The sequence below is a fragment of the Oncorhynchus tshawytscha genome, linkage group LG14, assembly GCF_018296145.1.
Source record: "Oncorhynchus tshawytscha isolate Ot180627B linkage group LG14, Otsh_v2.0, whole genome shotgun sequence".
NCBI lineage: Eukaryota > Metazoa > Chordata > Actinopteri > Salmoniformes > Salmonidae > Oncorhynchus > Oncorhynchus tshawytscha.
In genome coordinates, this window is record NC_056442.1 from 25,594,583 (window position 1) to 25,607,073 (window position 12,491).

Genomic DNA, 12,491 nt, shown 5'->3' on the forward strand with positions numbered 1-12,491 from the left:
GCATTTCCTCCCACTGGCTCAGCACACTGAAATGGGCCAACACAAGTCTCTGGGCTCCATTACAGCAGAACCAGCCCTTCACTGTCCCCCGATGACGCCCTGACCTGCAAAGCCCCGGTGACCTCTGGTGACAACATTAATATGACAAGCCAGACAGACCATCATATGTAAATCAATAGACAGTTGGATCCGTCAGTCTCCATCTTAACTACGGTAAAGATTAGCGCCCCCTGCTGGTTGAATAAAAACAAAAAGCAGAATTCTCCATCCATAGTCAAATCCTTAGTCATATTCATCTTTATTAGATTTATTTTATACACATATACATATGAATACAAATATACATATACACATATTTTATACTTGTAGATGAATATCTATTGTTTATGTATATAGCCATAGAAATATGTCAGTTCACATACATTGTCTTGGACATTATGATATACAAAGAACATGAAGCATTCCTCCAACAGGAGTTCATGGTTATGGTATATAATCAACAAACTGTAGTATATGGAGGAGTGGTAGGTGTCAGTCAGTGTAAACCATCTAAAACACGGGTACAGTATACTTTCCACACTGAGTATCGGTTTAGGTGTTCAGAGCCATCTAAATGTATTCACTTGATATCACAACTGCACCCTTCTGGTCCCAGATCTGTTTGTGACATATAGTCACACCAAACAGACAGACAGCACAAACAGATATAGGACCAGGCTACAGACTTATACCTGTCAACTTGAAATACACTAACCAATCAACATAGGACCTGATATTCGGAGTTTCTGATTTTCACGGAATCAAGTTGGAATGTGATTACCTGCTGTAATAGGTTCACCTGGACAACCCCAGAGTGAGTTCGCCAACTACAGTATCTTCCTAACAGGTTCCCCTTGCTGGTCTGCGCCTGTAATCATCTCAGCATCTCTATTGGTCCTTGTTGAAGATGGGATCGGCTGATTGGTTGACTGGCAGTCGTTCCACAGGTTCCTTTTGGCCCATTGCACTGTGGTTTGACCACCCAGTGGTGGAACTGGGGCATAGTAGTCAGAGCCAGATCTCATCACTGCTCTTGCTGTTCACCTTATAGATGTAGCCCACCATGGGGTACAGGGCGAAGCCTGGAGGGGGTGTCAACAACAACCTTTAGAACAATGTACGGACATATGTGGTGCACAGTATATACACACAAACGAGAATTATAGGCTCACACACATCGAATGGTATATATAAACACATCCACACGCTCCGTAACACGCCTGAAACTATGTTACACATTATATTAGTGTGGAAAGTGTAGACTGGGCCCACTCATTTCTATTCAACAGACAAGCTAACCTTAAACATCTGAACCCTGTCTTACCCCTGGCAGCGTAGGCAGCAGACAGATCCTCCTCTTCCTCTCTCATCTTGTCCCCAAGGTGGTGTTTGGCGGTCTCGAGTGCTACAGAGAAACAGCATGGGGATGAGGAAGTAGAGTAACAGATGGGACAGAGTCATAGAGAAGACCACAGGGACAGATGCCAGTGCCCAGGGCACCAAAATGGCCACTCTTTTTCCTGTTCTGTAATTGCTTTGCACCATTGATGAGACTTCTGCCTCGGTTCTAATGGGGCATCGGTCTCTCAGCAGTAGTGTCTTACCTTTATGCAGGGTGCCGAGGTCGTTGAGTTGCATGTTGGAAGGTAGAGACATGTTCTCTCTGGGTAGGGATATCTTGTCTACCTTCACACTAGATGATTCCATACTGAAACAAGAGTCATGGCGTGTATTTATTAGTGCACACCGTAGCAAAAAAGTTCAGGTGTGCCCATCCCCGTTTTGGCCTGTTTGCGTCTGTTTGTTTCCTAGTGAATACACCCATGTAAAGTATATAATTATACAGACACTTGCCTTGTGTACTGTACTGTAAATACTTAAAGAGGAGCATGAATACAATACATAGTAAACAGTGGCAACCCATAATTCTGGGCAGGTGGGGCAGAGGGGCTTGCCTGTTTTGCATGTTATTTTGGCATTAATACAGGTCAGATATCAGTTTTCAAACAATGTAAAAAAATTATGCATATCTTTGAGTTAATAAAGCTGCATACAAACATGGTCTCTTTTTTGCTTTCTTGAGTAAAGCAGCTCCAAAATGAAGGTGTTTCAGCCTAGCTCAGTGCTTTCTGTGGTGGTGGTGGGGCTAGCCAGCGGAACATACAGAGCGTTGCTCAGTGTTCTGTCACTCATGGGGACACTACGTCACTGCCAAGTGTAAGAGGAGACCTTGAAAATTCTAGCACTTTGGGTGCTGCCATAGTCACATTATAAGTGTCCATCCAAGAAGGCTCAAGGTCATTGGCCACAGATAAAATGACGTCAAATCACGTTACATGTACAGTAGCTTTGACTGGACTGATCACGTCAACGTCATACTTTCACAATCTGAGCTAGCAGTCATCATCATGAATCAAGTCGACAATCTACTGACAAAACCTTTTTAATCCTTGCCATATGAAGAGAAATAATGAAGAGAAATTATGGATAAAACGTATCGTTGCTCATCGTCTATTGGACATAAATATTACACAACAACAAGTTGGAAATCACAAATTCAACAAGTGGTTTGGAAGGAATCAGTGACCGTGGCTGTGTGGTCCCAAATATGGCATTAAGGGGCTCTTTTCCAAGTTTAAAATGATAAACATTCAACAATGGCCATGCTGTCAATGAAGCATGATTTGGGTCATGCTCAAAACAACAACTCGGAACTGCGAAAACTTGACTTTAGTGAGTTCAAGACAACCAGGAAGTCGAGAATAAACGAGCCGCGACTGGGAAAATACATTTTGAACGGTCATCCAACTTGTTTCGAAAGCACCATATATCCAGAGAATGACAGAATTTGATGACAAAATTTGCCCACGAAGGACCGCCACTCCACCTTCCTGTTCAAGTGAGCACAGCACAACAAGGTGAGTCCAAACATGTATTGTATGCTGCTGCATAAAGGATGTAATATGCCAGGGAGATATGTATACTGTAGCTAAGAAAGTAATATTAAGTGTATGTTGTGTAGTAAGATTTTAGTAGGCCATATGCCTCACCCTAATAATTTGGCCTATTTACCCTTCTTAATTTTTCCTACTGTTCTGACTGCTCTACTGTAGCCTATAACCTGTTTAAGTGAAATGTAATCATTGAATATTGTAAAAGCTTTTATTGTTTGCTTATATGCCCCCTTATTTGTCCTACAGTTCTGACTTGGTGTACAGGGAGAACACTGTAAGAACGGCCCATATTCTGAATTCTGTTGCTGTACATTTCAAAAGTGCTAAACAAATCATTATATTGACTAACAGTTATGTCCGTCCTAGCTCGCTCATTAATGTCTTAATCGAAGTTAAGGATTTCCTTTCATCCGCTTTTCGTCCCCTTATGCCATAGTTTGTCCATCTCAATTGTTAGTAGAAACCATATTTGTTTAAGCAAGTCAGCCATATCGGCTATGTTTTTTTAAAAGGCAGTAAATGAGGCTGAATGAACTGTTTCGCTGCCAGACAAGGCTCCGCTGATAGCCAGGTGTAGCAGTGGTAAGATGTTGGGACTGCTGTTCGGACAGCTTTACATAGGCCCTAACAGTTTGTGGGCACCGTATGTCACCATTACAGTGCAATTAATGTATTGTTTAGTGTTGTGCTGTGTAGTGGCTTAGCTGGCATGCATCACACTTTTATTTCTTTCCCCACCAAGACCTAGTACATGCTAATATCGCCACTGATAGGTATTACGTTTTAGCAGACGCTCTTTTCCCGAGCGACTTACCGTAGAAAGGCACATTTAGACACATACCTATGCTGACAACTGACACAAACAACAGACCGACTAACTAAATAAATGTACGTTACCATTTTTTCGCCATTATAATCTCGACTGGCTCATCTGAAAAAGAGCAGACATTCTTCAGAGACTTAAAGCACTTCATTCACTGTACCATCAAAATACAACAGTTCCTCCCACCCTCCTTGCTCCCCTGTCTCACCGATGATGGCCTTGCCCTTGTTCTTGTGCAGAAGGCAGAGCACCAGAAGGCTGAGGATGAGGAAGGTAACGAAGCCTACAGCGCCCCCTGTCAGGATGCCCAGCACCGGCACCTCCACCCTGGACTGGAGGAACTCTGGAGAATATAGAAACAGGGGGCCTATGATCTGGGCTGTAGTGGAAAAAAGGGCTATTCACACTACTGAACCGAGCCGAGCTGGGCCAAATCAAGCTATGCTCAGCTGGCCTGGTTACGCATCCACCCTTCGCTGAAAAGAAAATATGCAAGACAGTTTGTTCGTGTCGGCGGCATGATAGTAAGAAAAGGGTCAAAGTGATATTGACCTGTCAGACCTGCCAGAGCTAGGTTGCGCTGAGCTGCACCGACACTGTTGCTGGCATTTACGGAGACGTTCCCTGATAGGCTGCTCGGGGCGACCTGCAGCGTGTGATTGGTCAGCCAGGGGTAGCTCCGCGAGTCCAGGATGAGGAAGTCCGAAGTGTTGGCCACCCGCTGACCGGACTGGTCCACCCAGGTGATGTGGGCAGGGGGGTTTGACCGTACCAAGGCAAAGAGGACCAGGGAGAGGCCAGGGTCTGAGGTTTCAGTATAGTGAGCGTTCACACGCAGAATCTCTGGCTGGACTGTGATAGAAAAGGGGAACAGAATAAAGAGAGGGAAACTGAGCATCACATCAGTTCAATGTACTACTGGGTTTAAATAACCTAGTGGTGGGATCATATTGGATATTGATATTAGCACCGCGGCCAATGATAATATCTGAGTAAGCAGAAGGACTGGGGTTAATACTGCCTTTGGATATGTAACCTTAATTCAACAAGTAAGTGAAACCTTAACAGCCACAACAGATAATCATATTAACGCATTCCCCACACAACATCAGCAGATCATTCAACAAGGCTCCTCACACTGCACATTGAGGGTGACGGTGGCGTTGTAGCTCTCTCCACTGTGAGGGCTGGAGGCGGCACATACTAGCTCTCTATCCCACTTCCTGGCTCTCAGAGAGAAGGTGCTGTTGTGCTTGGAGTCTGGTGTCAGCAGCCCAGACTCCTCCCGTGATGTCACCACCAGGCGCCCAGGTGTCCGCTTGTCCGACGGCGGTCTCTGTCGCTCCCCGTTAAGGTACCACGTCAACAGGGGCGGGGCATGAGGATTCCAACCCTCTGATTGGCAGTTGAACTTGTGGGTGACATTCTCTTTCAGTGTTAGTGCAGCTCGATGACGTCCATCAATTTTGGGCGCATGTTCGATGGCACCTGGACAGAGAAGTTGATGTAAAAAAAATAAAAAGATGTGCCCTTGAAACTCAGTGTCTATTTCAATGTACTTTTCATTGGTATCTCATCAGAATCTTTATCAATATACTGTCACTCATAAAGAACCGAGTAGTATACTCTGTGAGGTGGTATATTTTCCATCTCTTAATTTTTGTGATCCAGTCTTGTTACTGACCTGTCCATGCCCAGGCCAAGGTGTTTAGCAGCAGGACAGTGGTGCCCGGCACCTGCCTCAGACACACACACTCCATGCTCATCCACAGGACCACCAACACACACCTGCTATCTGCCATGATGTGCACTCGCAAGCACACACACAGGGATAGAGAGACTGGCAGTAAGTGATTGCTCTCCAGTGACTGAATAGAGGGTTTACACAGACAAGAGAATGAAAAGCAAAACAGAGGTGGACAAAGAAACAGACAGAAACAAGACAGGGAAATAGGACAGTGTGTCAGATATGGAGAGAAAGAGAGAGAGAACATGGACATAAGAATAGCATTAGCTCTAGAAAAAAAAACAAGAAAACACTGACAGAAAGAAAGAGACTGTGACAAAGACCGTAAAAACACACAGGAATAAAGAGGATAGATCCCTAAGAGAGACAAAGAGAATGCGGTGAACACAGATAAACAACTAGTGTGAACAGGCAACGTCAACAGAAGAGCAGTAGCTTCCTGGACAATCCATGAAAAGACACAGGAATAGCCAATCAGAAAGGATACAACAGTACGAAAGACAAAGAAATAGCCAAACTGCGACGGGATATAGAGACACAACGAACAGTGAGGACGAGAGGTAGAGTAAGAGTTGATTATGCTCTTCACAAATAGACCCTGACTCCACAGAGTATTGAATCATTTTCTGGCTGTCTAACTTTGATTTGTAAGGAGCTGCAGTGCAATACGCTGATATAGACGCCATCTGAGTAAATCTCTACCAGTAGATTAAAAACACAGGCCTGTTTTAAAGGAGAAGTCCGTGATTTCACACCACATACGTGCAAATCAAATGTGTGAAAAAACACCAGAAATGACCAACGCCTGATACTATCAATCCCAGATTATCATGGTCACATGATCAATGTGTCAGTGCCTTCCAGTAAAACGGGCATGCAAGCACGACATCAACACATAAAGGTGACAGCATGAGAATAGCATTCCATAGTATTCCCCAAATAAACAATGGCGCAATCAGTCCAGTAAAGAGAGGGCTGGAAGCTTGTTATCATAACAAGCACAGGCACGATGGATGGAAGAGAGTAATGGACAAGAGGAGTGAGAGCTAGAGGGCTAGACTCTGCGCAACACACTAAATCTGCTGTGCAGGGATGCATGCAGTGTCCTCAAAACGCACACATACCCAAATATACACAGCAATGCACACAGCAATGTCTTTCAAACTCAGATAAACCAACACACACACATAACAGTCCTAACCTTTCTTCCCTCATTCTTTATTTTTCTCTCTCTCACACACACAAATCCATGTTAGTGTGTTACCTTGGCACAGTCTGCAGATGGTGGTGGGATGATTCAGCCTGTCGGTCCTCCATACATGCTGGGTAGGGTAGCAGAGGAGAAGAGAGGCAGCACCCCTGGCTCACTCAACTACACACACACACACACACACACACACACACACACACACACACACACACACACACACACACACACACGATCCTCTGACTGCAGCAAGCAGCATTTAGTGGCTGACGCAGGCAGTCATGCTGTCACCACACAGACAACAAGAAGGGGAGCGAGAGGAAAAAACATGACAAGCTACGCAATGCATCCGTCATTCAGTGAGCCAGTAGCCACGTATTACAAGGTGTGAGAGAGAGAAAAATTAGGGGATGGCTGGAAGGAGAGTCATGGGGGAGAGGGGGGTCATTCTACTAAGACACAGGGGACTAGCTGTTATCCACTTATCTTGCACATCTTCCAATCGCAGCCCCACAGCATCCCTGCCTGCCCCTCCTCCATTAAATCCTATAGGGCTCCTTAGATCTGTGCTCAGCTACCGTTGCCTGAAAAGCCACTGCAGTGCAGCTATAGACAGACAGACCAAAGAAGCTGATCCCCGAGCACTGCAGCCCTGAGGTAGAGGGATGTAGATCAATAGCTTACCAAATGTTCCCCATTCATCCCGACAGTGCTTCTGTGTCAGGGACAAGGAGGTCCTTTCCTTAACGCTCACAAATTCAACTAGAGGAGTTCTTCTTACCCAGGATGATTTCAGGTTTGTGCCTTATCGATCACAGCCTGTGAAATCTGGAGTATATGGCAGGGTTGATCACTTTTTAAATTCAGTCAACTGAGGAAGGAGTCTGAAAATCCAATTCTAGCAGGAATTTCAGTTTCCTTCCTGAATTGACTAAATTGGAATGGAACACAACCCTGCTGTAGTGCATGAAGATGTTCTTACATGTTTCACAACCATTAACTCTGCTCCTCAACGACAAGCAACTGCTCGTAGTTGAGGACAATTAGTATGGCATTCAGACTGACAAAAAAACAAGCAGTGTGACATTCAGACTGACAAAAAAACAAGCAGTGTGACATTGACTGACAAAAAAAACAAGCAGTGTGACATTCAGACTGACAAAAAAAACAAGCAGTGTGACATTCAGACTGACAAAACAACAAGCAGTGTGACATTCAGACTGACAAAAAAACAAGCAGTGTGACATTCAGACTGACAAAACAACAAGCAGTGCGACATTCAGACTGACAAAAAAAACAAGCAGTATGACATTCAGACTGACAAAAAAACAAGCATAAATTCCCAGGTGGTATACAGATTCCTTAAATCTATTGATCACCCAAACACATTGTCTTTTTAAATTATTTATTTATATATATTTATTTAATTCATCTCAGTTTGGTTGGTAATTCTATTTAATCATCGTTGTTGCACTTTAGTATTTTTGTACTCCCAAAAACAAAATAAACAATAGAAAGAGAAAACATAGGATACAGGTGCCGAGCAAAGAGCTGGTTTACAGATGATGAGAGGGAAGTCAGACAGAAACAGACAAGGAAGAAGACAACGAGGTGCTCACTCATCAGCAACACACTCACAGTCCCTTGCTGGACCATGATGCACTGGGAGTCCTGCGGACAAGGTGGGGATAGGGAGGCGGATCATTCTCCCACCCCCTCTGCTCACTATCTGAACTGTACATACTGCGCTGGGGTCAAACTGAAGCAACCGGTCTGTCTCTGGTCAGTTCCTCATTTCTCTCCCTCTGAAGAGATGAAGGACTGAATTCAGTATTGGGGCTGGAGTAGGTCTCACTTGATGATCATGTGACGAAGGGAGGGAACGATAGAGAGCGAGAAAGAGATAGAAAAGGGAGGCAGCACATGTGCAGAGTAGTAGTCTCCTCCTTGGATGTGGCCGGAGCTGGGCCAGAGTCGGGAGAAGAGGCAATGTCCAGTGTGTGTTGGCCAATAAGGGGGCGATGAGGTCCGAGACGGAGGGTACCACTGCAGATTGGGGGAGCGAGTGGAGAAGGGGTCTGTCCATCTCCACCTCTAAAAATGTCTTACGATGATGATGGTGATATGTCAGCTATATTACAGTTCTCCTCCGTTTCAATGACTGCATTCCCAGCACCGAACCACCCCACAACCCATTGCCTGCCAAATCTACCCCCAAAAAACAGAAAACGATAACAACAACGACGAGATCAATGATTGAAATGATAAAAAGTAACAAATAACCTCTCCTCTTCAAGTGTCTCGATAATAAAACAATAAGAACAATCTTTTTTTATGACAACGGAGGATTTTCTCCCTGTACTCTTTTGGCTAAAAATCTCAATATTCAGAAGAAAGAAAGAAAAAAAGATATCTGAAGACATCCAAAAATACAAATAATAACAATAACAATATAAAAAATGCCTCCCCAACACCCCCCACCCCCCAAAAAATGGGATACAGCAATTGTGGTCTATACATGGTGTCGCTGTACAGGGGAGGAAGGGGAAGCATGTCTGTTAAAACTACACACAATGCCACACTGTCACAAAAGGTGGCAGGGGAGTGATGGGGAGAGGAAAAAGAGGGAGAGTAGGATGGAATGAAGAATGGGAGGGGAGGGGAGGGGCAGAGAAGGGCATAAAACAAGAGAGAACAAGGGAGTGACAAAAGGAGAAGGCAGTATGGGAGGGTAAACAGGGAGAAGAATTAAAGATAGCTTGAACCGAAAGTGCAGATTTTCTTAAGTAATCAAAACTAAAATGTTGTCTTCCTTGCAACACAGGACAGTTTTTTTTCTCCTTTAATAATAATTCTCATTATAATCATAATAACAATAAAACTTATTTTACAGAAAACAGTAATAACAATAATGATCATAATTTCTAGATGAACATTAGCCCGTAAAAATGAATTTTAAAAACAATTAATAAAAAGAACAGGAAAACAAAATAAAAAATGAGAGCTGGTTGTGCTGTGCGATCCTCGATGTCACTGAGCTGTCACTGAGCTGTTTTTTTTTGCACCTCTGAGCCTGACCCAATCCCACCCCTGCAAGCCCAATGGAATGGGTCACTCATAGGCTCTGAGATCACAGCCCGCTCCGGAATGGTCCACTGGAATACAGTGGAGGGGAGAGGGAGGAGCGGACAGAACCTCACAGGAATCCCTGCGCACAGACTTGGTGTGAATACTTTGGGTTTGTGGCTGAGTGTGTGCATGTGTAAGTTTATGTTATCTATACGTTTTGCCTGTATGAATGTCTGGGACATTGAGGCGCATGAGTATGTTGCTATGGCAACAGTTAGGAGGAGGGGGGGTAAGGGGGCAGGAGAGCGGGACCGCAAGGGGGTAGGAAGGAAGAAGTGATAGGGGGAAGCAGAGCCCAATCTATCCAATCGGACGGAAGAGCAGAAATGGAGAGAGCCAATGATGGCAATGCTTGCTAGATGGCTGTGCAGAACAGAATGCTGGCATTGAACCCACTCCCCTCGCCCAGCCAATCCCCCCCCACCCACCCCGGGCTGCAGCCTGCAGGCTGCCTGCCCTCCCCCAAGCCCCATGACTGACGGACTGCGCCCCCTCCAGACAGACAATGGCGGTTTGGCGTGATGCTGCTCAACACAGGTGGCTGATGTGGACCTTTATACACAGAAGACGCTCCTAGGAGAGAGAGAACACAGAGGGACAGAGTTACACTAGGGTTGAATTTCAATTGTCTTTCTTTGGTTCCTTGTGCCCTCTCTCCTTGCCTCCATCTCAAAAAGCATATCTGAGGATCCCCCCCAGTCCTTCTCTCCCAATGAGCTTAGAGAAGGAAGTAAGGAGAGAGGTGAGGAATCAAGGTAATACCATTGAGATTCCCTCTGGATTTCCCCTAGCTAGGAGCACTAAAACTTCTAGTCCTGTTCACCTCTTGACCAACCAAGTCAGTACTGTGAATGAGAATCGTATCCTAAATGACCCGCCGGGCTAAATGAAAGTTTAATTAAATGACAACTGATTTAAGAACAGCATTAACATTTTGGGGCGGCAGGTAGCCAAGTGGTTAGAGCGTTGGGCCAGTAACCGAAAGGTTGCTGGATCGAATCCCCGAGCTGACAAGGTAAAAATCTGTTGCTGTGCCCCTGAACAAGGCAGTTGTGCCCTCTCTCCTTGAACCCACTGTTCCCCGGTAGCGTGTCAGTGTAAATAAGAATTTATTACATCTAAAAATGAAATAAACAAACAGTGGCAACAGTATGGACAACCATTGACATGAGTCAGGTAAAGGACATTCCCTGACTGTGTAGACTGAGTTCGGGCAACAGAGTCATACTGTGAGGTTGGTCCAAAATGGCTCCCGATTCCCCAAATATAGTGCACTACTGGTCAAAAGTAGGGAATAGGGTGCCATTTGAGACACAGACTAAGTGCATGTGCGTACCCGTGCTAGACCCCGGCCTGCTCCATGCTGTACTGCAGGTCTGGGGGTTTGTAGCTGTGAAGGATGTTGCTGGTGCAGGACGATGGGTAGCAGGCTCCAGCGTGGAGCTCTCCCTCCACGTCACATACTGCCAGGAGAAAACACACACACACACAGCCTTTCAGAATGAAGAACTCCTCCATGTGTTCATGTGTTCAGGGCAGGTGGGTGTTGTGAGTGCATGGTCCTCCGTGGCTCCGTTGGACGGCAGCTAGCCTAGCGGTTAGAGCGTTGGGCCAGTAACCGAAAGGTCGCTGGTTCGAATACCCGAGACGTCAAGGTGAAAATCTGCCGATGTGCTATTAAGCAAGGCGCCTTACTACTATGGCTGACCCTGTAAAACAACTCGTCACTGCACCTATCCGGTGCATTTCACAATAATATATCTATTTATAACGGCAGGATTATGGGTTAAATTCCCTTTGGGACCACCAATAGAAAATGCATGCAAGTGTCTGCTAAAACGGCATATGTCTGTGACAGAGATTATTTTAGAGTTCACATTTTACTTAGACCAGACTGCCACGTTTCACTCACTTTACCTCGTTTGGTGTGTGTGTAGGTGACACTGACCTGACTCTTCCCGCTGGTGGAGCTGCTGGCTTCCTGTCAGAGATGATTGGCTGAGGATGTCAGACATGCGGGCGGAGCTCAGAGCCTTGCCAGCCAATAGGCTCATCCCAGACATGGGCTCGGCCTGGTCCTGAGGCGGTACAGAAAGACACGTTAAGTACATAAACGCACGCACACAGACAATTCCAAATTTACCCAGAGTCCCTACCCCTAGGCATGCCACACAGATCTGAAAAGGTACATATGAGCAACAAGGTCCATCGTGCCCTCTGATAGTTTACCTAGCCTAAGACCTATCCATTGAAACTATCCAGTCCTTTGAGAGCTACACAAGAGGCTAAGAGATTCTGTAGATTCTACTTCTGTGTCCCAAACGGAGCACATTATGGCACCGTGAGAGACTCACATAGGCGTCGTCGCAGGTTTGGATGGTGTGGTGGCGCTGTAGCTGGCCCCGGGGCCGATAGCCGTCCCCCTGGGGGCCCCTGGTGGAGTAGCCCACTCCGTTACGGTCAGGCACACCCTGCTCCATAACCTGCTGCCCCTGGGTCCTGCAGTCAACATGCTCATTGTCTGGAAGGGGGAAGAGAGGGAGGGAGGGATTACTGAAGTTGCTAAGTTAACAATGTAGAATGTAGCTTGTG

The 12,491-nt window shown here is 45.6% G+C and overlaps 2 protein-coding genes across 6 annotated transcripts in view; both read right to left on the bottom strand.

Annotated features, from left to right (window-relative positions):
- Window positions 1-269: 269 nt before the first annotated feature.
- Window positions 270-7,404, bottom strand: LOC112266840 (transmembrane protein 25). 3 transcript variants are annotated; one of them, XM_024444703.2, is made up of 9 exons: window positions 6,828-7,402; window positions 5,501-5,611; window positions 4,954-5,304; window positions 4,369-4,668; window positions 4,025-4,159; window positions 3,891-3,924; window positions 1,644-1,747; window positions 1,364-1,444; window positions 270-1,121 (listed from the first exon to the last, which is right to left on the bottom strand). In XM_024444703.2, the coding sequence occupies exons 2-9, from the start codon at window positions 5,580-5,582 to the stop codon at window positions 1,048-1,050; spliced, it is 1,161 nt and encodes a 386-aa protein (XP_024300471.1). In that variant the 5' UTR covers window positions 5,583-5,611; window positions 6,828-7,402; the 3' UTR covers window positions 270-1,047. The 3 variants fall into 3 exon arrangements, with proteins under 3 accessions (XP_024300471.1, XP_024300470.1, XP_024300469.1); XM_024444702.2 differs by having other exon boundaries at window positions 4,378-4,668; window positions 5,501-7,404; XM_024444701.2 differs by having other exon boundaries at window positions 5,501-7,403.
- Window positions 7,405-8,158: 754 nt separating this feature from the next.
- Window positions 8,159-12,491, bottom strand: part of LOC112266841 (serine/threonine-protein kinase SIK3 homolog) — a 45,372-nt gene continuing 41,039 nt past the window's right edge. For all 3 annotated transcript variants that reach the window (XM_042297208.1, XM_042297207.1, XM_042297206.1), the window contains 4 exons: window positions 12,254-12,420; window positions 11,848-11,977; window positions 11,236-11,362; window positions 8,159-10,472 (listed from right to left, as the gene is read on the bottom strand). In XM_042297208.1, the coding sequence (XP_042153142.1) occupies window positions 11,241-11,362; window positions 11,848-11,977; window positions 12,254-12,420 (419 nt within the window). In that variant the 3' untranslated portion in view covers window positions 8,159-10,472; window positions 11,236-11,240. The remainder of the gene's footprint in view (window positions 10,473-11,235; window positions 11,363-11,847; window positions 11,978-12,253; window positions 12,421-12,491) is intronic.

What these genes read in the sequence shown, in the direction of transcription:
- LOC112266840 (XM_024444701.2), bottom strand. Translation starts at nt 5,816, where the DNA reads ATGTCCATGTTCTCTCTCTCTTTCTCTCCATATCTGACACACTGTCCT. An exon ending in AGCTCTGGCAGGTCTGACAG is followed by an intron (nt 4,160 to 4,368) that starts GTCAATATCACT and finishes TATATTCTCCAG; the next exon opens with AGTTCCTCCAGTCCAGGGTG. An exon ending in ATTATAATGGCGAAAAAATG is followed by an intron (nt 1,748 to 3,890) that starts GTAACGTACATT and finishes CTCTTGTTTCAG; the next exon opens with TATGGAATCATCTAGTGTGA.